This window comes from Brassica rapa, chromosome A04, assembly GCF_000309985.2.
Source record: "Brassica rapa cultivar Chiifu-401-42 chromosome A04, CAAS_Brap_v3.01, whole genome shotgun sequence".
Taxonomy (NCBI): domain Eukaryota; kingdom Viridiplantae; phylum Streptophyta; class Magnoliopsida; order Brassicales; family Brassicaceae; genus Brassica; species Brassica rapa.
In genome coordinates, this window is record NC_024798.2 from 14,971,692 (window position 1) to 14,998,496 (window position 26,805).

Below are 26,805 nucleotides of genomic sequence, written 5' to 3' on the forward strand. Positions count from 1 at the left end.
GTAGTAGAAGTAGACACCCAATTATCTCTCTGTTGAAGGAATGTTTACCAAATGCACAGGAGGTGCTTGATTCTGAAGTAGATGATAAATATGTCTGGTATCCGACAGCTGAGAGAGGTAATGGTTGTTTCTCAACAAGTGAGACTTGGAGAGCGCTACATCCTCCACCGGCAGAGGTATTCTGGCATAAGGCAGTGTGGTTTGTTGGGAGGATTCCTAAGCATGCGTTCATCACATGGATCGCAGCACGAGATAGAATGGTCACGAGGGATAAGCTCATTGGTTGGGGATTGACGGTTCCCTCCAATTGCGTCCTGTGCTCAGGTCATGATGAGAGCCGTCAGCACTTATTCTTTGAATGCGCTTATAGTCATCAGGTTTGGAGTTTCTTCCTCAGTCGATTGCATTTGGTAGTTCCCCAAGGTTTTGATGAAGTGTTGCGATGGCTGAAAACTTCATCGAGAGATGGGAACGTAAATTTGATCATGAAGCTTATTCATCAGGCGGTTTTGTATTTGATCTGGAAGGAAAGGAATGCAAGGATTCACTCTTCAGTGGAGAAGCCCCCAGGGGCTCTAATAGCAGAGATTAAACAGACTATCAGACTCAGGTTGGATCCCCTCGCTCGGAGACAGAGAATCACAGCAGGGCAATCATCTGTGCTTGCAACTTGGATGTCGTTTTTTGCAGTTTAGATGTTTTTTTGGCAGGAACTAAAGCTTTAGGGGTCTCAGGAGCCTATAGGTAGGTAACAGAGCGTCTGTTTGCGTTAGCCTGTGTATATTGTTCTGGGCTTTCGTACCTTTGTAATGGGCCTTAAATGAATAAAGGTTTTTTTTCAAAAAAAAAAAAAAAAAAAAAAAAAAAGTTAACGTCATATCTGGGGCAATATATAAGACCAGACCCTTCATACTCTATCTCTCTCTCTTTTTTTAAACTATATATCACAAAAACATGTTCTCTAAAAATTAAAATATTTTTTAATTTAACGCAATCAAAACCAAACATAAAGCGCTTAACTTTACAACAATTGTTTATTAAATTTAAATTATTACATTTCTTTTAAAATTAATCTCTTGCTATAATACATGTTATAGTTTAGCAAGTCCGTGAATAAATTTATGTAGTTTGTAGTGTAAAATACTCTTTATAAACTCAAACGCCTAATACATTTGACTTCCCAAATAACATTTAGTGTTTTTTAAACGAAATAACATTTTAGTTTATGTTCACGTATTTGAATCCTTGATAAAATAACACAACACATTAAACCAGCGCTCTGATGAAATATTTTTAGGCCAGCGATCTGATGAAAATTCTGGTAATGGATTATTACAATGAATCTTATTGGTTAAGAAATGAAAACTTTAAACAAACATAATTATATCAGAAATGAAAACTTTAAATAAATATAATTTATTTTTTTAATATTTTGTTAATTATTAATATGTGTTAATTCCTATAATATAGATAAAATAGTATTTAAAGTATTTTGAAAATTTGTTCAATAAAATTTACATACTCTGCCATTTTGGTGAACGTTTCACATTTTGAAGAAGCAGATTTATGGTCAAAATTTTGTATTTGTTCCACCTCCTTCTGTATCATTATTGCATTAACTATATCAAGATTATCAGCAGGTCGTTAACCACCAGAACAGAGGCAAATATTTTCGATCTTGAGAGCAAAATGCTAAGTATTGTAGCTGTTGATAAAGAAAATAGATTATACTGTTGAGAACATAATGCTGAGTGTAGACAAAATACATTAAACTAAAAAGAATTAATGACACCTCCTAAATATAATTGTGCTCGTTCTTTTGTTCGGTATGTAAGATTTTCTTATTGTAGTTATTTAGTTTTCTAAAATAGCTGTACATTCATTACTTCTAATGCAAAACATCGAATGTCCATAAATTAAAAAAAGGGGGGGGGGGGGGGGGGGGGGGGGGGGAAGTGCTTTATTTTAGCGAATTTAAAACATAATAAGTTTAAACGGTCAGGATTTGTCATTGATCGTGAAAAGCAACGACCAAGATTTCTTTACCAATCCTTGAGGAAGGGGGAAAATAAAATCAAAAAGTTACCCTAAGAAGACTCTTTTTTTATTTTAAAACCTCTTTCTTCCACGATCACCGTCCGTCCTCGAAACCCTAGAATCTCGATCACCGGCCGTTCTCTTCCTCCGCTCGATTTTACCGATTACTCTTTCCAATTGCGATTACATTTCTCAACTCCGTCCCCTGGAGATCTGTTCGAGAATGGCAATTATCGAAGATATTGACGCAGAACTCGCACATGGATCGTCTACGCTTCTTCTTCCAGGAGGACAGCCGCCGGGAGAACAGCCGCCGGTAGAAGTACAAGAAGCTCCTCCTCTTCCCCACGCTCAATATGGTGGAAGGATTCTCTTTGGTTGCTCCCTTTTTGGCTGCAACCATGTCGTGGAAGCTAAAGGGCAAAGGTACTGCTCCGCTAATCACCAGAACATCGCTGAGATTCTTTCTTCTCAAGATCAGGCCTATGTGGTTGTGGATGGTTTCTTTGTCAAAGATAGCAGGGAGAGGTGTTTTCAAATAGTTCTTGCTTTGCTGAAAAGAGTGGAAGATAATCTAGGTTCAGGACTCCCTTTGATTAAGGATGATACAATCTTTCATAGTCATCCAAGGGACTGGAGTTTTATCAGCTCAGCTTTTCTGGATGGAGAAAGTGACCGATCCTGGCTCTTTTTTCACTCAAAGAGCAACCCGAACTTCAAGACATTTTACACAGAGGGTCAGAGAGTACGTTGGTCAAGATCTCGCCGGTTTCTTCACAAATATCTTGCGTTTGAGGGAATAAAGAGTACAGTGGCTTATCTGCGACCTGATTACGAGAAGAAGAGTGATGTCAGAGTTGGTGAAGGTGATCCATTTGGATTGAAGGGATGGGCTTTGATTGAATACTTCTACAAAGCACAATCTTTGTTCTGCCTCTCGTTTTCTTCTGAAAAGAACAACGGTATCTTCAGCACTGTAAAAGAAAGCACACAGAAGCGGGTTAGATCTGATCCAGGAGAAAGCAGTAGGACGAAGACGAAGAAGAAGAAGAGTAGTTCCTCTGTTCAACCAAGCTTGGTTTCTGAAGAAGATCCTGTGAAGGTACTGATCTTGAGTAAGAAGAGAGAACTTGAGGCCATTTACACGAAAGCTCATATCCATGTCAGCGACGAGGTTGACCCTTGTAAGTTTTTCTTGCTTATACTGTTGTATCTTAGACACTTGTCAAAAAAACAGTATTCTGTGTTTGTTCTGTGTCTAATATTATACATATGACATCTGTTAAAACAGTGTTCTGTGTCTAATATTATAATTATGAAATGTCTTCGCAGTCGTTTCTAGTTTTGTTGAGTCGACACAACTTTTGTGTTTGTTTTGTGTCTAATATTATAATCATGACATCTGTTAAAACAGTGTTCTGTGTCTAATATTATAATCATGACACATACAGTGTTCTGTGTCTAATATTATAATCATATGAATGTCTTAAGCAGGCGCAGGCGCAGACGTTTCTGATTTTGATTCGACACAACTATCTGACTGTATAAGCATCTTAGAAGATCGACTAGAGTCAGCCAAGCTTGAAGCCTTAGTTAGGGAGCCAATTATAGTCGCAGTGGGTGAATTGATGCATGCTAAGAGGGAGGAAGAGTGGTTTTCAGAATTTAATAAGGTTGCTAAAAATTTATTTATTTATTTTGCCTGTTCAAGTTCAACTTAAATCTAACTCTGTTTCTTACTCTCTAACAGAGGGGAAATCTTTTCAACTTGTTAACTGGAGATGAGACAACCATTGAACGTGCTGCAATTGCTAGAATTCTAGTTAGCAAAATTCCAAGTGAGCTTCTCAACGCAATTAGTGGAACGAAATTAGAAAAGGTTTTGTCTCTGAGTGATTTTGTGTTTTGTTTTACAGGCATGATTGTCTCTCTCACCGGAATAGTGGAATCATGGGAAACTGAACGAGGAACTTCCTTTCTCTATGATAAGGTATATCCTTATGATATTTGCTCTAAGCTCCTTCAAATATTATATCCACTTTTATACTTTTACCATGATTTTTACTTGAAAAACTTTTTTTTATGTTTTTTACAGCACCTGTTGTTAGATTTGCTGAATGAGGAGAAACAGAAACTGTGAAGACAGATTTGGAGAGAGCACTGGTGTGGTGATATAAGATTGCCAGTCTCCTTTCTTTTTTCTTGGATTGAATGTTATGGTGATTTAGTGTAACAACTTGATGTTAGGAGTTTTCAAGGCTCCTAAGACAAATGTTGTAGTATAGAAGATTGTCGAACCAGTTCTGAGGGATATCAAAGCACTGAGAATGCAAGTACTCACTTAATCTAAGTGCAACCAATGATTTAGATGGGTTTTAAAACTATGACTAATTAAAAGGAATAACTAAATGATACTTTCTTGACTAAGGGAAAAGAGAACTCATGGGCATAGGGATTAGACCTTGGGTGATCAAGTATCGAACTAAGGATGGCAAATGATCAATCAAACTATCAACCTTAAGCCTAGACACAATTCTAAGCAAGCTCTATGTCTAGATGAATGCTCATTTGCTAACACATCTCAAACATCAAATGTCTTTGGTTGAATAATATGAAAGCAATCATTACTAACAAGTCTATTAGCTATCTTAGCACCTTTAACAACAAATGTCTTTGGCAAAGTATACTAAAAGCCTAGGAGAGTTGTCTCGGGCATTTCATCGAACACCTTTCGGGTGAGAAATGCCTAAGGATCAACAACTGAGTGGCCAACTCAGAAGATGCATTATGATTACTCTACTAGCAAGGAAATATGAATGATCTACACTAAAACATCCTAGCTCTAACCTAATCACCCTTAATCTCCCTAACCCATGAATTCAAAAGGTGATTACTCACTAATCTCCATGATTCCTCTTAAACCCATATTGGATTTCAGATTAATCATGTAAAGAAATAGATAAGAAATCAACAAGAACACAAGAACATAACAATCAAAATCCAAGAGATGAACTTCTCAAGAGAGTTCTTGTGTCTTTCTCAATAGATCAAAGATAAAAGATAATCTGCCACTGGTGGCTACAAAAGATATTTAAAACATAGGTTTTTCCAAGTGCAAAACGTCCAAAATAAATTGCAAAAAGGTCCTTAAGAAATCATGATTTTCGGCAGCAAAATAACGCGGAGCGACGTGCAGGTGTCGCTCCGGGAAGTCGCTCCAGGGCCGATTTTTGGTGTCTCCGGGCGAGAGGTCGCGAGCGACTTTGGTGTGTCGCTCCAACGGGTCGCTCTGGATCGGGAGCGACCTTGGTAGGTCGCTCTGAGAGGTCGCTCCAGGCTTCGCTTCGTGTCGTCTCTCCATAAAGACGCGAGCGACCTCGGGGTGTCGCTTTGGGAGGTCGCTCCGAGAGGGGTGTGAGATGCGAGCGACTTCGTGGTGTCGCTCCGGGAGGTCGCTCCGGGCTCGTTCTCGCGTCTCCGAGTGATGAAACCGCGAGCGACTTCTCCCTGTCGCTCTGGTAAGGTCGCTCCAATAGGGAAGTCAGAGCGACTTGGTGGTGTCGCTCCGGACTGGTCGCTCCATGCCTTGCTCGCCCAATGACCACTCTAAACACTCCTTTTTGAGCTCCAAATGCACCCAAATGTCTCCAGAAACTCCATGTGGTACTCAAATACCTGATAGAGACATATGTATGCAAAATGCAACCTAAACATGTCTAAATCCTAATCTATATGATGAAAATGTTTATGAATGAATGGATAAAACAATGTAAATATGCAAGATATCAACTCCCCCAAACTTGTTCTTTTACTTGTCCACAAGTGAACTTTCTAGAACTCATAGGGAGAGAGGTTGAAGGAGGGAGCACATAGCCAAAAGAAACACAACTAGCACACTCTCTTATTACACTCTAGCTTCTCTAGGCCTATCTTAACTCTTTTTGTTCTTACACTCATCATCAAGCATCCACACATTCAAATCAACCAACTCTCACATTCATTAAGCACAAAACATCAGGTGAATTCTTGCAAATGGTCAGTTGGTCCAAGTCATTTGGTTGGGTAAGGGAAGGCTTTTATTCAAGTGATTCAAGAGGTTCAAAACATATGATCTTTAAGGTGGTTTACTCTCAAAACAAGTAGCCTTGACATTGCACATAATATATCTAAGAAAGGGACCAACTCATGCATACAATGCTCAATCTCCATTGTTCTACCCTTTTCCCAAACATACAAATCACACAATCATTTCCCAATGTCAAACCCAACTCACATCTCTCACCAAAAGATCCTAAGAACTTTAACTCCTTCTCTTTGAAATCTACAAGGGATTTTTCACAACCTCAAAACATTTCTTAACTCCTAACAACTTTGCTAGCCCCCTTTTTCTTTTTTTTTTTTTTTTTTTTTTTTTTTTCTTTTCTCTTTTTTTTTTCGTTTTTTTCTTTTTCCCTTTTTTTTTTTTTTAGGCTGGGGGCCAAGACTTTTCAAAACTTGAGCTAGAGGCTTTCTACTTATCCCAATAAAACAATTCACTTAAGCACAAAGAGTCTATTCTTTTCCTTTTTCATTTCTCCCAAATCATAATCACAACACTCACCCCCACCTATAGCTAGACAATAGAGTGCCAATCTAGCAAGAATGAAGATCAAGCATTGTCGTTCCCGATACTCTCAACATTATGCACATGTAAGACTTTCCGAAAAGGCCTCACTCATCAAACAATGAAAGCTTAAAAGGAGGGAAAGGTTTTGGGAGTGGTCTACCACTAGAGTTTGTCAAAAAAGATTGGCATAAAAGATGTGACAACTCAAGTGTGTATAGCCATGACTCAGTACACAAGGGACCATGAGCAAGAAGCATTAAGTTCGTTCAGTTCAAATAAGGTTGTAGTTGGCTTCAAAGACTGAGTTTCAGCAATCAACAAGTTTCAGGAAGAGTTTTCAAGGCTCGAAACATACAAGTCTTTTTGAGAGGTGCAAAAGCTAGTCAAGTGCAACGTAGTGTTCTTTACAAGGCATTCAAAATCATTGCTCCCAATGCAAGTGAATGCAACCTATATGCTCTAGACTCTCCTAAAAATGCAAATGATGCAAACTAAATGATTGATTTTTTTTTTTTTTTATCTATGCAAATAGGTATGCCATGCATGACTCAATGAAACAACATCAAAGCAAACATGATCAAATACTTGGTACCTCCCCCAAACTTGAGTTACACAGTCTCTGTGTCGTCAAGTAGAGAGAGAGATACCGAAAAGAAGACTAATATGCAAAAATGAAATGGTATATACAAGGGAGTGTGGTGGGTTACCTTCTATAGGGAATGAGTAGAGGGAGATGCTCCCTCCTCGTCGTCCTCAGGTGGTAACTCTTCAAGGTGCTCATCAGCAGGAGTGTCCATCTCTTCAATGTAGAAGGCTTGCCCGAACACAGTTGGTTTCCTCATTTTCCTCTTGATGTCAAAGTGGAGGATGTTCTCTTTACCCAAATGGAGATCAATCGTGCCCTCCTTCACATTAACAATAGCTCCTGCTGTAGCTAAGAATGGCCTTCCTAGAATCAATGGATCTTGAGCCTCCTCACCCATCTCAAGCACCACAAAATCTGTAGGTATCTCATACCTTCCAATCTTCACAGGGAGGTCCTCTAAGATGCCCACAGGATACTTCACTGAACGATCAGCTAACACCAGAGAGAGTCTACACTTCTTGTACTGAGTGAATCCAAGCTTCTTTGCAACAGACAAAGGCATCAAGCTGACACTAGCTCCCAAATCGCAGAGACTTTTCTCAAATACCATAGGTCCAAGAGCACAAGGTAGTGTGAAGCTTCCTGGATCCTCTAATTTCTCTGGAACATCAAGCCTCTGGATGATGGCATTGCACTCATGGGTAAGAATCATCATGCCTTCCATCTCCTTCTTCTTTGCAGCTACAACATCTTTCAGGAACTTGTTGTATTGAGGAATCAACATGAAAGCATCGATGATGGGCATTGCAACCTGAGCTTCACTCATTTGCTTCTCAAACAGAGCCTTGTACTTCTCTAGCAGCTGCTTCTTGAATCTACCAGGGAATGGAAGTTTGGGTTCATAGGGAGGAGGAACAAAAGAACTTTCACTTGCTGGAGTAACAACTTCACCATCCTTTACTGTCTTCTTCTCTTCCCCAACCTTTCCTTTACCTTTGGCTTCCACTATCTTCTCCAAGATCTCGTCATTGATCTTCTCATCAACAATCACCACTTCATCATCTATGTTGATGGCAACCCCCTCACCTAGTTTCTCAGCATCCTTGGTGAGGGTTCTAGGAGGTAACTGCTTACCACTCCTAAGGGTGATAGCTTTGGCCTCCTTGGGATTTTGGTCAGACTTTCCAGGTAGAGATCCTTGCTGGCGATTCTGGTGAGTGTTCATGGAAGCAAATTGATTCTCTAAATTCCTGACTGTAGAAGCAAGGTGTGAGAATTTGTTGTTGAGCTCATTGTAGCTCCCATCAATCTTGGAATGAAGGTTCTTCAACTCATAACCAACTTGCTTCTCACTTCTAGTCTGAGACTCCAAGATTTGTTTCAGTAAGGTATCAGTGCTGCTCTCTTGAGGAGCAGAGGAACCAGACGAGGGGTTTTGCTGAGGCTGATAGCTGCCTTGCTGGTTGTTTCTAGGCGGATAACCACTCTGTTGGTTGTTGGGATAGGATTTCTGTTGGTAGTTGTTGTACTGAAAGTTGGGCTCCTTTTTGTACCAGCTACCATTGTTGTTGATGAAACACAACTCCTCTTGACCTTCCAAACCCTCAACCTCATTGACAGCAAGTGGATCTTCCTGCTTGGAGTTACCAACAAACTTCAGCTGCTCTTGGGTTGCTTTTTCAGCAATGAGTAGGTCGATCTTGTCTTCCAAAGCTTTGATCTCTTTCCTCGTCTGCTTATCATCTGTTCTACTGCCTCTGTCGTGGTCTCCACTGTAGACTGCATCACTCTTTACCATGTTGTCAACCAGCTCTTCTGCATCCTCCTCAGTTCTCCCCAAGAAGAACCCATTGCTAGCTGTATCCAGTCTGGCTCTGTACTTAGGAAGAGCACCACGGTAGAATGTGCTCAGCAAGCTCTCCTTAGAAAAGCCATGGTGTGGGCATTGAGCTTGGTAGCCCTTGAATCTCTCCCAGGCTTCACTGAAGCCTTCCAAGTTCTTCTGTTGAAAGCTGGAAATCTCGTTTCTCAGCTTAGCAGTTCTTGAAGTAGAGAAGAACTTCTCCAAGAATGCTTTCTTGCAGTCATCCCAAGTAGTGATGGAGTCACTGGGTAGAGACTTCTCCCACTGACGTGCCTTATCCCCCAAAGAGAAAGGGAATAGCTTGAGCTTTAAGGCATCTTCGGACACACCATTGGTTTTTGACAACCCACAGTAGCTGTCGAACCTGTCCAAGTGATCAAATGGATCCTCTAGAGCCAAGCCATGATACTTGTTGTTCTCGATCACGTTGAGGAGTCCTGATTTGATCTCAAAGTTGTTGGCTGCCACAGCGGGTGCTCGGATTCCCAATCTATGACCATGAATGTTGGGGCGGTCGTAAGTGCCAATGGGTCGAGCTGCTCGCTGTTGGTTTTGAGGTATGTCTCCCATATCAGTACTCAATCTCTGCAAGTGAGCCTGTTGCTCTTCTTCTCTTCTATTTCTAGCACACTCTCTCTCTAAAGCTCTGATGTCTGCAGCTATTGGAACTAGGTTTGATGGACCCCTGCTCCTCAAGTTCATACACCTGTAGATTAAAGGGAGGTGAAGAAAGAGAATCAGTAACAAAAGAAAATAAAAATGACTTAGTCTCAAGCAAGTGACTAAATCTCAATGTTCAAATCTACTCAGAATTTGGCAACGGCGCCAATTTGATGTTAGGAGTTTTCAAGGCTCCTAAGACAAATGTTGTAGTATAGAAGATTGTCGAACCAGTTCTGAGGGATATCAAAGCACTGAGAATGCAAGTACTCACTTAATCTAAGTGCAACCAATGATTTAGATGGGTTTTAAACTATGACTAACTAAAAGCAATAACAAATGATACTTTCTTGACTAAGGGAAAAGAGAACTCATGGGCATAGGGATTAGACCTTGGGTGATCAAGTATCGAACTAAGGATGGCAAATGATCAATCAAACTATCAACCTTAAGCCTAGACACAATTCTAAGCAAGCTCTATGTCTAGATGAATGCTCATTTGCTAACATATCTCAAACATCAAATGTCTTTGGTTGAATAATATGAAAGCAATCATTACTAACAAGTCTATTAGCTATCTTAGCACCTTTAACAACAAATGTCTTTGGCAAAGTATACTAAAAGCCTAGGAGAGTTGTCTCGGGCATTTCATCGAACACCTTTCGGGTGAGAAATGCCTAAGGATCAACAACTGAGTGGCCAACTCAGAAGATGCATTATGATTACTCTACTAGCAAGGAAATATGAATGATCTACACTAAAACATCCTAGCTCTAACCTAATCACCCTTAATCTCCCTAACCCATGAATTCAAAAGGTGATTACTCACTAATCTCCATGATTCCTCTTAAACCCATATTGGATTTCAGATTAATCATGTAAGAAATAGATAAGAAATCAACAAGAACACAAGAACATAACAATCAAAATCCAAGAGATGAACTTCTCAAGAGAGTTCTTGTGTCTTTCTCAATAGATCAAAGATAAAAGATAATCTGCCACTGGTGGCTACAAAAGATGTTTAAAACATAGGTTTTTCCAAGTGCAAAACGTCCAAAATAAATTGCAAAAAGGTCCTTAAGAAATCATGATTTTCGGCAGCAAAATAACGCGGAGCGACTTGCAGGTGTCGCTCCGGGAAGTCGCTCCAGGGCCGATTTTTGGTGTCTCCGGGCGAGAGGTCGCGAGCGACTTTGGTGTGTCGCTCCAACGGGTCGCTCTGGATCGGGAGCGACCTTGGTAGGTCGCTCTGAGAGGTCGCTCCAGGCTTCGCTTCGTGTCGTCTCTCCATAAAGACGCGAGCGACCTCGGGGTGTCGCTTTGGGAGGTCGCTCCGAGAGGGGTGTGAGATGCGAGCGACTTCGTGGTGTCGCTCCGGGAGGTCGCTCCGGGCTCGTTCTCGCGTCTCCGAGTGATGAAACCGCGAGCGACTTCTCCCTGTCGCTCTGGTAAGGTCGCTCCAATAGGGAAGTCAGAGCGACTTGGTGGTGTCGCTCCGGACTGGTCGCTCCATGCCTTGCTCGCCCAATGACCACTCTAAACACTCCTTTTTGAGCTCCAAATGCACCCAAATGTCTCCAGAAATTCCATGTGGTACTCAAATACCTGATAGAGACATATGTATGCAAAATGCAACCTAAACATGTCTAAATCCTAATCTATATGATGAAAATGTTTATGAATGAATGGATAAAACAATGTAAATATGCAAGATATCAAACAACCACAATGAGGAAAAAATAACAAAATAGCCATGTATAGTTTTGGATATGAAAATGTGACAGTTTAACATACAGTCTGAGGGATTGATCGGTGGCTTCAGTCCAGAAAAGTAGATTGTGGTCTTTTATAGGTCTCAAGAATTTCTGTTTCTGGATCCACTCTTAGATCCTTGGATCATTCAGTCCAGAGAATGTGTGTAATTACTTCAGTTTCTGGCTATGTTCCAGCAAAAGGAGCTGGGAAATTGTTCTCGGCTGTTTCCCTGAGCTGTGCAGATGAAGTTTTGGCGATGATGACCGGAGAAGATTAACTGAGAGCAAAAACAGGTTACCGGAGTTACAAGAATCGAGAAGCAGTGCATCTTCTGATCTTGTAGTGAAACGTGTGAAAGTTCTCCTTAGGAACTTACGCGTATTAAAGTAGCTGAATCATCATTTTGCTTTCTTTGGGGCGTGTAACATTATCTTGGAAATAGGAATAGCCATTAGACCTTGGGAGCAACTTTAACGATGATTTCTAGTAGAGTTTTTAAGATTAAAAGAAAATGAAAAAAAGAATAAAAACATGAGAGAGAGGTTGAGGTCTTAGGCCTGCCGACGAAGGTTTGGTTGAGAAGGGGCGTTTAACCTCAGGTGTTTGTTTCCTCTTGAATTTGGTAGGTTTTGTGGTTCTGGCTTGGTATCGTGAACTGGAGGTTCAGGTATGTTGAGTTTGGTTTCGTTGTATTGGTCACTGCATCGCTCACTCTCTCTTGTGCTTGTATGGGTTTCGGCAAGAGTTCCGGCTGTTTCAATGATTAAAGGACTTTCTTCTTTCTCCTGGTCTAGGATTGTTTATGGGTTTAGATGCAGGAGTGTAGTTTTATCTAGTGATAATTGTAGTTGTTATGTGTTGCCCGTTGTTTGGGTTCTAGATTCTCTTTTGTGAGCTAAGTTTCCGGGGATTGTAATGTGTTTCCGCCGGTTTGGATTCCATCTTTGTATGTTTCTCAGTTTTATAAATTAAATTAAGATGGAAAAAAAAAAAAGAGTGCAGAAAAGTCTTTAATTTGGAAATTTTAAAAACCTCCTATAACCCAATATAACAGATGTTATTCAACTGTTTTTTCAATTTATTTAAAAAGATTAAATCTTAATTATGTAATTATAATGGTGATACTTTTTTTTTTCTTTTAGAACTCAACACAGGTTCTTACCGATAAAGATGCTCGATGTCTGGTTGAAAAAAAAAACATACAATCTGATAATTTTACCTTGAGTCCACCAATGACCTCAGTGAATTCAATTACTGGTTTTTTTTTCATGAACATTTTTGATCCTCCACGGATGCTAATGTTGTACTATTTGTTTTAAATTTTTGACAAAATGAGTGGGGTGAAGGTAACAAATGCATAGAGCTTTAAAATAATTTCTGTTTTAGTACTACATTAGAAAGTTGGTTTAGATAATATATATGCTTTTATTTCAAAAGCAGGTGGCTTTAAATGTATTACATTTATGTTGACCCTGAAATTCCAAAGATAGAAACTAATTTCTCAAGATAGAAGCCTTCAAAAGAAGTAAACATAAATAAAAACTACAATGTATATGTGCTATAATGTTTACTCTCTCATACAGCAAACATATACTAAGGTTCCAAATGGTAACAACGGATTGAGCGGTGCGGGACAAGCGGTTTAACTGCGGTGCGGTTTTGACAATTATAAAAACGTATAAATATATTGTATATGTAGAGATTTTTGTTACTGTTAACTGCGGTGCGGTGCGGGTAGGGGTGTTCAATCCGGATATCGGTTCGGTTTCGGTTCGGTTTTTTCGGTTTTCGGTATTTCGGTTAGTAAAATATAACTACCATTCTAAATCCATATTTACTTCGGTTCGGTTCGGTTTATATACCGTCGGTTTTCGGTTTATTCGGTTTTATACCAAAAACATAATTATTTTGTTTGAGATCATATTATATGAATTTTAGAGTCATATTGTCAACACAGTCATTTATTAAAAATATATTACATATTCAAATAGATGAACAAAAAAGTAAAAATGCTTCTACCATCAAATAAAATAATCAATTCTATAACTAAAATCAAAGCTTGAAATTTTGAAAATAAAAATATGAAACAAAACAAAAACATAAAAGAAAAGTTTTTCCACTCTTCCATATTTAGTGTTCATTAAAGTCATGTTTTTTCAATTGAAAATTTTCCATTAATTATTGTCCATCAAATTTATAATCTTCATATTAATTAAGTGAAGACTAAAATAAATCAAAAAGATCAAAAAAAGACTTAGAAAATAAGATGTATGAATTGCGATGTATTGTTATTTAATTATAGTTCAAATGTTTTACAAATTAAGGTTTTTTATTACTATAAAATTATGGTAATAGTTATTAACACAAATTTAACTTATGTAACAAATAGATTTTCATGTATTGTTTTAAAATAGATACATATTTATATGTTTCTAGTTTTAATCGGTTTTGTTCGGTTTATTCGGTTTAATCGGTTATATACCAAACCATATCCAAATCCTACGGTTTTTATAAAATTATATCCATTCGGTTTATATGGTATATACCAAAACCAAACCATATTGTCTATTTCGGTTCGGTTCGGTTCGGTACGGTTCGGTTTTACCATATTGAACAGCCCTAGGTGCGGGTTAATATCTAGTTCTAATTAAGAAATTATTTACTGTTAACTGCGGTGCGGTGTAGATATTAGATATATATCTTTATAACATATTTTATATTTTAAATATTAATTTAAAAATATAAATATATCCGCACGGATGTGCGGGTTAATATCTAATTCTAATTAAGAAATTGTTTAATATTAAGTTAACTTGGCCAACATTAAACTATATTACAGTGTTCTTCTTTTTTTTGGTATGAATTATGTTTAAGGAAAAAAACAATACCTAAACTATATTAATCGATCATTCCATCACTATAAATTATATTTTACACATATTTTTATTTCATACAGCACAATTTTTCACCTAAGATCATGATTAATCCAGGTTCTTAGGGTGGATTCTTAACTTTAGATAATAACCGTTTCTTAACTTTTAACTAAAAAAAGTTAAGAACCGTCTTTTAAACAAAAAAAATGTCAAATCATGAGTTAAGAACCCCAAGAACCCCGGTTAATCACGTTCTAATTTTCTAGTAAATGAAAGAATTTTTTAAAATGAACTGTGAGAGGTATTAACACCTAAACATGGTATTCTGTGTCACAATTTAAAAATGTTCGCCAAATAATATACAAGAAATAAAACGCATTAACAAAACCATTTTGGATTTGTAAATCAAACAAACGATCAAATATGATAAACCACATTTTATCTAATTTTTGCCATATGAAGAAAAAAGGACAGAACTGGAACCCATATAACGTTGGGCTTGAAAGAGAATTGGGCCGAATGAAAGTATACGGGGAGGAGACAAGACAAGAAAACCCTAAGTAATGGTATGCATATAAATAAAAATACTTTCCTTATTTCCTCAATCCTTTCATTGCCGTCTTCACAAACACTTAAGCTTTCCGCCGCCTCCTGCGAGATCCCCATCAACTTCCGCCGTAAGCTCCTCCCAATCCATTTCGATTTCTAGATTTCTAATCTGTTACGTACTTACTCTTTGTGTTACTTTTTCCAGAAAATGAAGGTTGTCGCCGCGTTCTTGCTCGCTGTTCTTAGCGGAAAAGCTTGCCCAACCAGTGCTGACATCAAGGTTATCCTCAATTCAGGTTTGTTCTTTCTTTCAAGCTGTCTCCTTGTTAGTGATAGCCCAAATGTGAAGTTGTGTATGAGCAAACATCAAGTAATGGTTGTTATGGGAACTGGGATGTCTGTAATAGGGGAGGAACAATTGATAAAATGCATTAGTTTTCTGAACAATTAATTGAGTCGTGACATTGCTTTATTTTTCTTTGATGTGAAGATATGTATTTATTGCAAATAATGTTTTATATATGTATTAAAAGCGCATGTAAAAGGATTCGTAAACCTCAAGTAATGGTTTGAAATGTGTTGTTGTGGGAATCAGTGATGTAGTAATTATTCTGGGATGACAACAACAGTTGATAAAATGCATTCATTTTTTGAACGTGTAATGGAACTTGACATTGTCTTGTCTTTTTGTTGCAGTTGGTTGTGAAACAGAAGATTCCCAGATTGAGCTTTTGTTGAAGGAAGTCAATGGGAAAGATGTAGCTGAGTTGATTGCTGTTGGAAGGGAGAAGTTGGCTTCAGTACCCAGCGGTGGTGGTGGTGTTGCCATGGCTTCTGCTCCATCTGCTGGTGGTGGTGGAGGTGCTGCCCCTGCTGAGGCCAAGAAGGAAGAGAAGAAAGAGGAGAAGGAAGAATCCGATGATGTAAGCTTTACTTCTTTAAGTCTTTGGATCTTTAAACATAAATTTATTGCTGATTTTGTACTTTTTGTGTTAATTTGCAGGACATGGGTTTCAGCCTGTTCGAGTAGAGCGTATGCTTGGCTGTCATCTGATTTTGCTATCATTTTGTTACCTCTTGAAACTTATGTTGTTGTTTTCTAGTTTGTTCTCGGTCAGTATCTTTGACATTTCTGAAATTCTCAAGAGATTTTTACACAAAACAATATGTTATATTTGCATTTCTATTTCTTGCTTTGAATATCTGCCTTAACGTTTAATACGATTACGATAAAAATATACCAACTGGTATAATCTGAAAATTGGGATTTAACTAATTATCTATCCACTGGATACTCCATTATTATTTTGAACACCTTGATCCACAATTTGTGTCACATTCTGCATCAAAATTTTACACTTGATGATAATTCAAAGAACTTTAGATGACTTCTTCAGTTGAACTCCTTCTTCCATCATCTTTAGTATTATTCTGGCCAGAGGAGAGCAGAAGTGACTAATGAACTTAAAGATTACGAAGCTAAATGCCAGCACACTTTAAAAGACTTAAAATCTGTTCTGAAAATTTGGTCAAAACCAAAAGAAAGAGTAGTAGGCAATTCCAAAGTTTCTCATACAAGAGGAATGAGTAAGCTACTCTCTATTTTATTATAGTAAAGCCACTCCAAAGTCCAGTATTCTACTACCTTTCTTCACTCTTGAACCTCTGGCTGCTGCTTCTTTCCGCCTGATTTCATGTACCAACCAATGGCACCAACGACAGCCACCACACCAGCCACTACCGCATAGTTTCTGTCCTTGTCTTCTGACACTTTAGGTCCCGTGGATTCAGCTGATGATGTTCCACCACCACTAGCCTTGGCTGAACCTGCTGCTTGTTCTCCCGGACCCTAGTAAGTTCATCACAAGTTTACTATAAACTCTCTTTATCGAAATGAGCGACTAGTAGTTTCAACTACAAAAGTTAAAAAGGAATCAGTACCTGTCGAGCTATCTTCTCAAGCTTCTCCTTCTCCATTTTCTGGAATAATAAAGTATAGCTAGTTAACAGATTAATTCCCACCGAAACACCATATGGTAATATAACCAAGCTAAAGAGTAACATCAAATGACTCGTGAACAGAAAGAAAGAGAAAGTATCCAACATGTTTATAGTTTAAGAACAAAAGAGATTTTTAACTCCTGCAATCACACACGAGATACTACTTACCTTAAAGCAAAACCAAATATTATCTAACAGTTCACAATACATAAAGAAAGAATCATTAACAGATTGATAAATAATCACCATAAAAGGAAAGTAGACAGACCTTTTCTGAGGCTTGTAAGTCTAATAGTTAAAAACATAGACGAATAGAATCAAGAAGGGATCGGATCATCCTCACCATCATCATAAAGGGGAAAATTTAGATAGAACTTTTGTCTAAAACTTTTCTCAGATAGAAAACGGAAAGATAAAAAGATTTCATCATCATCATCAGAAAGGAAAGTAGAAAGAAAATCACGCTTTGATGATTCTATAATTCCAAATAGTTAACAAGAAGCTATAGCTACAACGTTTTCATCATCATCATCATCATCACCAAAGGGAAAGTAGCTACCGAAGATTCTAAGCCACGAGGGATATACCTTGATGAAAACATTCTCAGCAGCTTTTTCCTCTTCGCTAAGAACTTTGCCATTAGAGAACCTGCGAGACACAAATCTGATAGCGCTCCTTGTCGTTGCCATGATAAATGAACAAAGAAGTATCCTGTGAATAAAAAGATTATCATCAATTATTTTCGTCATTGTCAATTCATACTATTTGTTTACATCACTCAAGATACTGAATCAACTAGTAGTTACTAATACACATTCTGGAGAAGAAAACACAAGCAAGGCTCTGAATCTGAATCTCTGACTAAACTTAACGGATTATCCACAGAACACGAAACAACACGTATAAATCAAATGCAAGCAGATGAGCGAAACCTAATCGTGATCCGGAAACAGGGAAACGAAATCGAAATCTCTAAGAAAACGTCGGTCATCGATGACAATGACAATGACAGAGATGAAATCAATTTGTAAGCTAATCGGAAATGAGAATAGAGGAATCGTGAACGTAGACGATGGTCGTAAGGGAAGAGAACCTCGTTTGAAGAGCGTCGGGATGCAGATGATAACCGCTTACGAAAAAAATGACACTGAAGAAATGAAGAAGAGGTGGGAAGTTGGAAGGAGGGATCTTGGAGTTAAATGGGCTGTAACGTCTCATTTATTGGGCTCAAAAGTACTGGTTACTAATGGGCTTTAGAATTCGAATACAAAGGACCTGTTGCTGACTAAACCAGCCAAAATAGGTATGTTTTTTATTTGCACAAAAACGGCATATTTACACATTTTATATTAGAGTAATTAGGTGGGATGATCATATGTTATTGAATATAAAAAAAACATCGGAAAATTATGTTCACGTAACATTTAAATGAAAGGAAAAATTGGATTTAAAATTTGTATTAATTTTAGAACAATATGTTCAATCATGAGTATAAGATATTGCCATTTGGTGTATTCATTCTAATATGTCACTTCTGGAATGAGCCTCTCGTTTGTCAATTGTTTTAATTAGAAGGAAAATAGTATATATTTTTGAATCTCTCGGAATTCAGTTGAGATTGTGACTCTTATTATTAGCTCTATTTGTGTTGATTAACAAAGAACAAGAAAAATCTAATTACATATATGAGAAGATAAAGTTATGTCTTCTCCTCAATACAAAAGAATGCATTTACATACTTGAATAAGAAATGAATTTTAAATAAGACAAACAGTTTTACGTACACACATGACTTGAACATACCGTTACATGTTCATACAAATAACAAGTTAACAACTCCCAATGGTTGGTCACATACCGATCTAGTTGTGACCTAGGGTTTGGGACATCTAGGTCGGCCACTTCTTTGACCTCCACGCGGTGACTTGCTGGGCTTCACACTACGTTTGATCTCGTTTATAACCTTTTGATCCCAAACCCATTTCCTATTTCTTTTCCAAACAAAACAAAATCAAACTTAGAATACTAATTTCTATGGAAAAAAAAGAAACAGAAAATCGAATAGCGAGACGAAAGAAAAAGTTTATCATGATTAGAAACTTACTTGTATTGAGAGATTTGTAATTGAATGGTAATCGAGCCGAGACTGTGTTTGATGATGCCAATAACAACAGAAACATCAAAGTTACTAAACGAGCCACGTACATTTTTTTTCTTGCTTGGTGTATTTTGCTGGTCTATATCCTTTAAGTTATACAAATTGTGTAAGCTCTAAAGTCGTATATTTATATGTAGAGAACATGAAATAAGGTTACGTAGGTTACTTCGTTAATTTTGAATTCAGACTAAGACTAAGGAGACAATATTGATTTTGACTTAGTAAATTCATTATATCAGTTGATTTATATACTTGTTTGTAGAATTTGTTATTTTGACTCTTGAATTACTTGTATGAATCTGAAATTGGTCCATTTTCGTATTTTTCTCCTCTAGAAAATATACATCGTGTGGCGAACAAGTGGAAGTAGAAAAAGACCATGACCACCAACAAAAAGTTTTACGAGAGGAAAATAAAACATGCTTCTGTTGTTATATATCCTCATAACCACAGACGTCATGTTATGGTCCAAAACGTTTGTAGTTTGCACCTAAATTTTATTTTTATTTAAACTAATAAAGTTTTCACAAGTATCAATTTCATATTCCACGCTTTGCTTTGGCTCAGGAGCCAACTAACATTTTCAAATATCAAACACAACACTGTGCCGAGTACACAGTACCGTGCGAGGGTTTCTGTAGACCCAAAGCGAGTTTTAAAACTGATATAGAAAACTGAAACAAAAGCATATAATATAACATTATATATTATTACCAACTAAAGAAGAGAAGAAAGAAATATCACTGCCTAAGAAAACATGATGGTGTGGTGACATTGAAAGTAAACGAAACAACGAACACCATAAATAAAAAAGATTTATTTTTCGTTTGTGATTTATTTTTGGTTTAGATTATCGATTGACTTTCTATAAGAATTCTCGTCAAAACAAAAATAAAATAAAGACATAAGTAAGAAAGAAAGGACTCGAACGTCGGACCCTAAAAATCGGTTGTGTAACAACAAAACCACTAGGACACCCCAGCACACTTTGGTAAAATTGAGGGTCCTTAAAATCATAATATATTTTGGGGCCTAAAACAAATGTCTTTTTTAAATGTATAGCAGGCACGCCTCCGCGAGTACAATATGATTCTCGAGAGCCAAGTAAAATTTTCCGAGTACAATATCCAAATCGATATAAACACATACTCATTTTACCAAAGTGAGATCATAAAAAAGTTATGTCAATATCCAAATTGTTTCAACTGTCATATGATTACTGATGATATATTTGTGTGTACACATATATATATATATAATCAACCATTGCTTTTCCTGTAAGTTGACAGTACTCCCATATTTTACTGTCGCCTCCCCATTACAAGAAGCCTTCCATCACAAGCACTCTTCTCTCCATTGCACGAAACATCTTTATTTTGCCTTCTTTTTCTTTACTAAAGAAAAAGTAATATATTCTGTTATTTCTAGTTTGATCGTCATAAAAAATCAATTGCAAATATTATAATTTCCTTTTCTGTTTTACTTCAACTACACACCTAACATTTTCTTATAATCCAAATAGAATCCATCCATACATGTGCCTACTTTATCGATACATACCTTTGTCTTATTTATGGACTGAGAACCAAACAGTGAGAATAACATACTAGCTACATATTTCAAATATACCAAACTCAAGAAAATTATTAATTACCAATTGAAAAGAAACATCTTAACCTACTAGAGCTTTAGCCCCACTTGGTATTCATTTTTCCCTCAGTACATTTCCCTTTCTATTAACCAAGTTAGTGTAATTCATATAAAAATTAGTTTGTTTGATCTCTAAGACTCTGAGTTAGTGTAAAATACATGTTTGATCAGTAATGTCTGTTGGCCATGAGGTTTTTTTTGGTCTTTTGACATTCTTAACACCATTAGCAAGCTAAAGAAATAGAAGCACCATATTAATGAGTTCTGATAGGTTCTTAACACAAAGTCTTTGGTTATATAACAAGTCATCTTCTTTACCCAAAGGGAGAGAGAAAATATTTTGGAGGAACAATGGCAACAACAAGACAGATCTTGCAACAGCCACAATCGCCATTTATTCAACGCATCAAGAGCTCGGGGACCATAAGCATCAATGGAAGCCCTATGAATGATGACAAAGAAGAGGATTTTTCACGCTCTTCTTTGGCTTTGTTTAAGGCAAAAGAAGATGAAATTGAGAGGAGGAAGATGGAGGTTAGGGATAGAGTCCAGACAAAGCTTGGACTCGCTGAGGAAGCTACTAGGAGATTAGCCGAGATCCGGGAAGTAAGTTTGGTTCTAAACATTTTCAAGAACTTGGAAAAACATTTTCATTTTTAAAGAGTTGTGGTTGTGAAATATTCAGGAGCTGGAATCTCTAACCGATCCAATGCGGAAGGAGATTTCCGCGATAAGGAAAAGAGTTGATGCTATTAACCGGGAACTCAAGCCTTTAGGACAGAGCTGTCAGAAAAAGGTAATGAATGTGTGTTCATTGATCTTATCTTTATTACATATTTATATCTTTTTTTTTTGTAACAGGAGAAGGAATTCAAAGAAGCACTTGAAGCTTACAATGAAAAGAACAAAGAGAAAGCTATGTTTGTTAGCAAATTAGTTGAGGTGAAACATTCTATCTCAGTTTGTCTTTTCTGTTTAAAATGATAGCTGTTTTTTTTCTGAATCTTTTTCGGTATGAAATGTGTTCCAGCTTGTTACAGAAAGCGAGAAACTGCGAATGACAAAGCTTGAGAAACTCAGCAAAATCATTGACATTTCGTTACACTAACACCAACGATGGTGATAATCAAAAGTTGCAAAATCAGCCAGCTTTGCTTCTTTATTCTGCACTTTTCTAATAGTTTTGCTTGTCTTTGTGATCAAGTCTTATTTCCTGATTTAGCAGAGAAGTATATTCAAATATTGTAAGTCTGCAGCGTCAGTAATATAATATACTAGTGATAACTTCACAAACCTGCCTCCCTCATGTCTCTTTGCCTTATTTAGGTTTTCAATTGTTTTCTCTGTTGGCAATGTCTTTTGCTACTTTGCTAAGACCTTGAAGCCACTTCTTGTTTGTATCCTCTTCATCATCAGGCAGATACAATCTTGTAGGGATGAGCTGTATGAACTTATCTAAAGATTCAGAATGCTCACGAATCATCATGGGATTCATAATGAAAAATGGAGTGGTCTGATTTAAGATCAAGATTCATTTTTAATATAGCCAAAAACCAATCACAATCAGAATAATCCCTTTTCAAAAAAAAAAAAATTACAAGAATACACAGATAAGAAATTATCCATCCTGAAAAATAGATATTCAAAGTTAAATAAATCTTACTGTTCTCCTTAAGAGTTGCAAGAAGAACCCTAACCTAAATCTTAGAACGCACGCAAGGAGTATGATTTTGCAAAAGCACGCGTTGGGCCGATTTAAAATAAATGGGCCTCTTAACCAAATTAAAATCAGTAAACCGGAACCTATTTATGATTTTGCTCTTAATCCGGTTTACGAGTCAGACGGAGAGTGTATCTGCGATGTCGTTAAACCCTAGCAACGGCGGAATCGACGAAGCGAAGATGAAGAAGAAGGCGAAGGTGGTGGTCATAATGGGCCCCACGGGATCAGGGAAATCGAAGCTAGCCGTAGACTTGGCGTCTCACTTCCCGGTGGAGATAATAAACGCCGACGCAATGCAGATCTACAGTGGCCTCGACGTTCTCACCAACAAAGTCACCGTCAACGAGCAGAAAGGTTTCAACTTTTTGACTCTTCATGCTCCCAATTGAACTTCTGATTAATGAAAATTAGGTTTTAGGAGTGACTCATCATCTACTTGGGACGGTGAGCCCAGATTTGGAGTTCACTGCTAAGGACTTTCGAGATTCTACCATTCCTGTGAGTGCCTCTTATTGAATCAGAAGGTTTCGTTTCTTATAGGAGGATTGTGGTATAAGTAAGGGTTTGGTTGGTATGATTAATATAGTTTGTGGTTGATTTGGTGTTCACAGCTTATTGAGGAGATCCTTTCTCGAAATCACGTTCCTGTTCTTGTTGGAGGAACTAATTATTATATACAGGTGAGCTTGTTGTTCATTTCTTGTTTTTTGGCAACATCATTGTATGATTAAACTTTGCTTTATCTTATTAATGTTGTTCATGTAGGCTCTTGTGAGTAAGTTTCTCCTCGAGGATTCAACAGAAGATGTGGATGAGTGCTGTTCAAATGTTGCTCCAGGTATGTAGAGTCTCTATCACCATGTTACCCTCTGAAACGTGGATAATGAGAATTGTTCTGCTTCTAGGCTTGGATGTGGAGTCTATCTCTGGGAGAGATGATTTGAGCCATGGTTATGACCTTCTTAAAGAGCTGGATCCTGTGGCAGCAAACAGAGTTCACCCTAATAATCACAGAAAAGTGAGATTTACTTTCTGTATAGATAGATCCTGATTTGTATGTGGCTTTACTGGTCTGTTTACTCGATGTTGTTGTTGTAGATTAATCAATACCTGAGCTTGCATGCTAGCAGAGGAGTTCTTCCAAGCAAGCTATATCAGGAAAACGCTGCAGAGGTAAAGTTTCTTCTTCTTCTTTTTAATGCTGCTGTGAGTAGTTGATTAAGTAATGTACGCGGCAGGGCAGAACTGGGGATGCATCGATGCCTCCTCTCGGTTTGATTACTGTTTGATATGTATGGATGCTGAAACCACGGTGCTGGACGAATACGTTGGACAAAGAGTAGATTCCATGGTAGATGCCGGACTACTTGACGAAGTCTATGACATCTACAAACCAGGAGCTGACTACACCAGAGGCCTAAGGCAGTCCATAGGTGTCAGAGAGTTTGAAAACTTCCTCAAAACGTATCTCCCAGACACAAATAGCTCCGCTAATGATAAGGCCTTGAAGGAGAATCTGAGGAAGATTCTTGATTCTCCAAAAGATGATAAGTTGAGGGTTATGCTGGAGGAAGCAATTGATAGTGTCAAGTTAAATACCAGAAGGCTCCTACGTCGTCAAGTAAGCAAAAAACGTTTTTGGTGAATTGGTCGATAAGCATTTGATTCTTTTTGTATGTTGTGTTTCAGAAAAGGAGAATCAATCGGCTAGAAACGGTCTTTGGGTGGAATATCCATCACGTTGATGCAACAGAGTGCTTACTAGGTAAGTATACACACTGTGTCTCATCAATTCTTCAACTAAGGCAAACAAACTGTAACACCCGTCACCTCCTATCTGGAGAACAGCGTGCCACCAACAATATCTCATAGCATAATAACCCATATACACGACTCCACTCACCCTAAGCCCAAATAAAAATCCGAAATAAAGCCCAGTAGCACCAATCCATCCAAATATCATATACTCGTCAGTCTCACCTGCATGGGGGCAAATGAGGGGTGAGTAACAGGTGAGTTACCCAGTGAGGTATGGGGATACTAAACCCGAAGTCCATGGACCCGGACAGAGCACTCCGAATAAATATAATTTAATCCTAACACGTTGCAAACACGGTACCTAAAGTACCCAAAGATCAAACAATGGTCCTAGCGAGGTGCACACTCGCTGCCCACTAACAGGCCAAAAACACCACCGAATATGTGCTCGGTAACACACGCCCGTAGACGATTTATCGACCTCTGAAGCCTTGGCACAACAGGTCGACTAAGCTGTGCCGCAGCATACACCACACCCAATGTACTGGTCTCCAGCCGACACACAGAATTACGTCTCCATGGTCAGCTAACACCCAAATCACCTCAATATACTATATACATATATATTATCAATTATCAATGAACAAGCAGTGTTGAACCATCTAACAATCCTAGTTCCGGTTTAAGCAAAGAACCTAAAAACTAAACAAGCAATGACAGACTCGATTTCACACAGACGGAAACACATTAGAAATAAATTATACTTATTCGAGGTCCTAAACCGTGTAAGAGAAACTCGAGAAAAGACCCTCACCTTAGCCAAGATCACAAAATGCTCGGGAACACTAGGCTTTAAAAGGAATTACTTGTCTTACAAGTCATACCTACACCTCATGGTTGATTCCTACGCATAGCCAATTAGGAATTATAATACTTAGGTTAATTGCACCACAAGTAATAAATATGATAGCACTTAATTACCAAACACGTGATGATACGGTTGAGAAACTTAACTAACACGTGCTTGGATCATGAGATCATGGTAAACATGGCACGGCTTGGATCACGGTAATGGGTCTCGGACTCCGGCGGTGTAAACTACATCTCTGGTGACACGCCGCAGCTCTCCGTAACATGGCTTGCTCTTCCTATGGCTCGTGGTTAACGATGGAGGTGGCCGATGGTAATGAGATGCATCGGCTGGAATCGTCTTACTCTTGGCTCATGGTAACAACACAGAGACAACGGCTGGTGATAGAGAGATGGGCTCCAGCAGTGGACATAGCTTCCCGATGAACAACACATAGTGATGGCGCTACAAGAGATGGTGGGGGGTTTATATATATATAGCTTTGGTTTTGTGATTAGTTTGGTTTAGTCCAATTAAATAATCACACCAATTTCAATACCGGTTTAGGGAAAACCGGGTCGTTACACAAACTTTAACAATCTCTCTTGTTGGTGTGTGTTTTAAAAGGCAAGTCTGAAGAGTCATGGGATGTGCAAGTGGTTAAACCGGCTACACAGATCCTCCAGTCTTTTCTGAAAACAGAAACTGAATTGAGTCATGATTCAACCTTGAGAAAGTCAATGGAAAGAGATCTATGGAGTCAATACGTTTGTGAGGTACAATAAAGTTTCGTTTACACTCAAAAGCGGAATCTTGTATAAAACTGAAAATCATGTTTGTGGAAGCAGGTTTGTGGAAACAAGGTACTAAGAGGAAGACACGAGTGGGATCATCACACACAAGGCCGTGTACATCGTAAGAGAACCGCACGATTTAAAAAAGCTCAAAATTTCGAAAACAGGGAGAAGCAAGAAGAAGAAGAAGTGGGGATTTGCAGAGAGACATCGTGAAAACTGAAAAAGGTTCATTTATGTTCATATTGGACCCATTTAAAAGAAAAAGCCCATCAAGGCATTATTACAATTAAAGATAATATTTTGGTATTTGCAAAATTGTATTCATCTATGGCATTTCAATTTTTTTTAGTCGTAAAATTGAATGCTTGCTTTTTAAAACAGTTATATAATCAGAGCCAAAAAGAGTTTAATAATCAAACTGATAATTTTATATCTATATGAACAATTTATCACGATTGCCACGAGCAAAACTTTGATTTAATATATATATGGTGGTAAACTGGTAGCTGGTAGTTGACGATAGGGGTGGGCACTTTACCCGAAATCCGAAGTGGCACCCGAACCCGATCCGAAAAACCTGAACCGAAGTAGCAAAATATCCGAACGGGTATTAAATTAGGAGAGATTGGATATCCGAAACCGAACGGGTAATATCCGAACCCGAATGGATATCCGAAGATAACCGAACATATGTATAATTAACCTTATATTTTTAATTTACATCTTTCATTTTATATAAAATATTTATATTGATACTACACATACTTTAAATTCATATGATATACATACAATTACGTAGAAGATGATTTACTATGCACTTAAAATACATGTCAAACTTTTTATTTCAACAATTAACAAAAAGTTACATCCAAAATTTAAAAACAATAACCAAATTAATGTCTTTTTAGTTTGAAAATGTTATGTCCAAATCTATTAAC

General features: G+C 37.8%; 5 protein-coding genes and 1 non-coding gene across 10 annotated transcripts; 5 read left to right on the forward strand and 1 right to left on the reverse strand.

Moving 5' to 3' along the window:
- The first annotated feature begins 1,953 nt into the window (after window positions 1-1,953).
- Window positions 1,954-4,337, forward strand: LOC103864794. 2 transcript variants are annotated; one of them, XM_009142567.3, is made up of 5 exons: window positions 1,954-3,221; window positions 3,529-3,710; window positions 3,788-3,875; window positions 3,954-4,027; window positions 4,133-4,337. In XM_009142567.3, exons 1-5 carry the CDS (start codon window positions 2,261-2,263, stop codon window positions 4,175-4,177), a joined length of 1,350 nt encoding a protein of 449 aa, XP_009140815.1. In that variant the 5' UTR covers window positions 1,954-2,260; the 3' UTR covers window positions 4,178-4,337. The 2 variants fall into 2 exon arrangements, with proteins under 2 accessions (XP_009140815.1, XP_009140816.1); XM_009142568.3 differs by having other exon boundaries at window positions 1,958-3,221; window positions 3,532-3,710.
- Window positions 4,338-9,157: 4,820 nt separating this feature from the next.
- On the forward strand, window positions 9,158-9,264 carry LOC117133847. The gene has a single exon (XR_004457888.1). It is a non-coding gene; the product is annotated as a small nucleolar RNA R71 (small nucleolar RNA).
- Window positions 9,265-14,894: 5,630 nt separating this feature from the next.
- Window positions 14,895-16,132, forward strand: LOC103864796 (60S acidic ribosomal protein P2-2). The gene is made up of 4 exons (XM_009142569.3): window positions 14,895-15,058; window positions 15,136-15,226; window positions 15,627-15,853; window positions 15,934-16,132. The coding sequence occupies exons 2-4, from the start codon at window positions 15,139-15,141 to the stop codon at window positions 15,958-15,960; spliced, it is 342 nt and encodes a 113-aa protein (XP_009140817.1). The 5' UTR covers window positions 14,895-15,058; window positions 15,136-15,138; the 3' UTR covers window positions 15,961-16,132.
- Window positions 16,133-16,382: 250 nt separating this feature from the next.
- LOC103864797 (uncharacterized protein At2g27730, mitochondrial) lies at window positions 16,383-18,164 on the reverse strand. The gene is made up of 4 exons (XM_009142570.2): window positions 18,025-18,164; window positions 17,519-17,642; window positions 16,872-16,910; window positions 16,383-16,779 (listed from the first exon to the last, which is right to left on the reverse strand). Exons 1-4 carry the CDS (start codon window positions 18,147-18,149, stop codon window positions 16,582-16,584), a joined length of 486 nt encoding a protein of 161 aa, XP_009140818.2. The 5' UTR covers window positions 18,150-18,164; the 3' UTR covers window positions 16,383-16,581.
- Window positions 18,165-18,200: 36 nt separating this feature from the next.
- On the forward strand, window positions 18,201-22,026 carry LOC103864798. Its single transcript, XM_009142571.3, has 4 exons — window positions 18,201-21,345; window positions 21,425-21,535; window positions 21,601-21,681; window positions 21,770-22,026. Exons 1-4 carry the CDS (start codon window positions 21,091-21,093, stop codon window positions 21,845-21,847), a joined length of 525 nt encoding a protein of 174 aa, XP_009140819.1. The 5' UTR covers window positions 18,201-21,090; the 3' UTR covers window positions 21,848-22,026.
- Window positions 22,027-22,249: 223 nt separating this feature from the next.
- On the forward strand, window positions 22,250-26,224 carry LOC103864799 (tRNA dimethylallyltransferase 2). Of its 4 annotated transcripts, XR_004457383.1 has the most exons (11): window positions 22,250-22,816; window positions 22,881-22,960; window positions 23,074-23,142; window positions 23,228-23,300; window positions 23,368-23,480; window positions 23,561-23,635; window positions 23,706-24,083; window positions 24,152-24,227; window positions 25,257-25,547; window positions 25,698-25,846; window positions 25,919-26,224. XR_004457383.1 is itself a non-coding variant. In XM_009142572.3 (10 exons), the coding sequence occupies exons 1-10, from the start codon at window positions 22,504-22,506 to the stop codon at window positions 26,078-26,080; spliced, it is 1,488 nt and encodes a 495-aa protein (XP_009140820.2). In that variant the 5' UTR covers window positions 22,250-22,503; the 3' UTR covers window positions 26,081-26,224. The 4 variants fall into 4 exon arrangements, 2 of the variants coding, with proteins under 2 accessions (XP_009140820.2, XP_033145819.1); XR_004457382.1 differs by having other exon boundaries at window positions 24,152-25,547; XM_009142572.3 differs by lacking the exon at window positions 25,257-25,547.
- Window positions 26,225-26,805: the final 581 nt, after the last annotated feature.

Excerpts from the sequence above, each read along its gene's own strand:
- LOC103864798 (XM_009142571.3), top strand. The coding sequence starts at position 21,091 with ATGGCAACAACAAGACAGATCTTGCAACAGCCACAATCGCCATTTATT. Across the intron at positions 21,346-21,424 it reads GATTAGCCGAGATCCGGGAA|GAGCTGGAATCTCTAACCGA; the intron begins GTAAGTTTGGTT and ends TGAAATATTCAG. Across the intron at positions 21,682-21,769 it reads TTGTTAGCAAATTAGTTGAG|CTTGTTACAGAAAGCGAGAA; the intron begins GTGAAACATTCT and ends AATGTGTTCCAG.
- LOC103864799 (XM_009142572.3), top strand. The coding sequence starts at position 22,504 with ATGGGCCTCTTAACCAAATTAAAATCAGTAAACCGGAACCTATTTATG. Across the intron at positions 23,301-23,367 it reads CTGTTCAAATGTTGCTCCAG|GCTTGGATGTGGAGTCTATC; the intron begins GTATGTAGAGTC and ends TTCTGCTTCTAG. Across the intron at positions 25,847-25,918 it reads GGAGTCAATACGTTTGTGAG|GTTTGTGGAAACAAGGTACT; the intron begins GTACAATAAAGT and ends TTGTGGAAGCAG.
- LOC103864796 (XM_009142569.3), top strand. The coding sequence starts at position 15,139 with ATGAAGGTTGTCGCCGCGTTCTTGCTCGCTGTTCTTAGCGGAAAAGCT. Across the intron at positions 15,227-15,626 it reads CAAGGTTATCCTCAATTCAG|TTGGTTGTGAAACAGAAGAT; the intron begins GTTTGTTCTTTC and ends TTTTTGTTGCAG. Across the intron at positions 15,854-15,933 it reads AGAAGGAAGAATCCGATGAT|GACATGGGTTTCAGCCTGTT; the intron begins GTAAGCTTTACT and ends GTTAATTTGCAG.
- LOC103864797 (XM_009142570.2), bottom strand. The coding sequence starts at position 18,149 with ATGAGACGTTACAGCCCATTTAACTCCAAGATCCCTCCTTCCAACTTC. Across the intron at positions 17,643-18,024 it reads CCCGACGCTCTTCAAACGAG|GATACTTCTTTGTTCATTTA; the intron begins GTTCTCTTCCCT and ends TTTTATTCACAG. Across the intron at positions 16,911-17,518 it reads CTGAGAATGTTTTCATCAAG|AAAATGGAGAAGGAGAAGCT; the intron begins GTATATCCCTCG and ends TTATTATTCCAG.
- LOC103864794 (XM_009142567.3), top strand. The coding sequence starts at position 2,261 with ATGGCAATTATCGAAGATATTGACGCAGAACTCGCACATGGATCGTCT. Across the intron at positions 3,711-3,787 it reads GGTTTTCAGAATTTAATAAG|AGGGGAAATCTTTTCAACTT; the intron begins GTTGCTAAAAAT and ends ACTCTCTAACAG. Across the intron at positions 4,028-4,132 it reads CTTCCTTTCTCTATGATAAG|CACCTGTTGTTAGATTTGCT; the intron begins GTATATCCTTAT and ends TGTTTTTTACAG.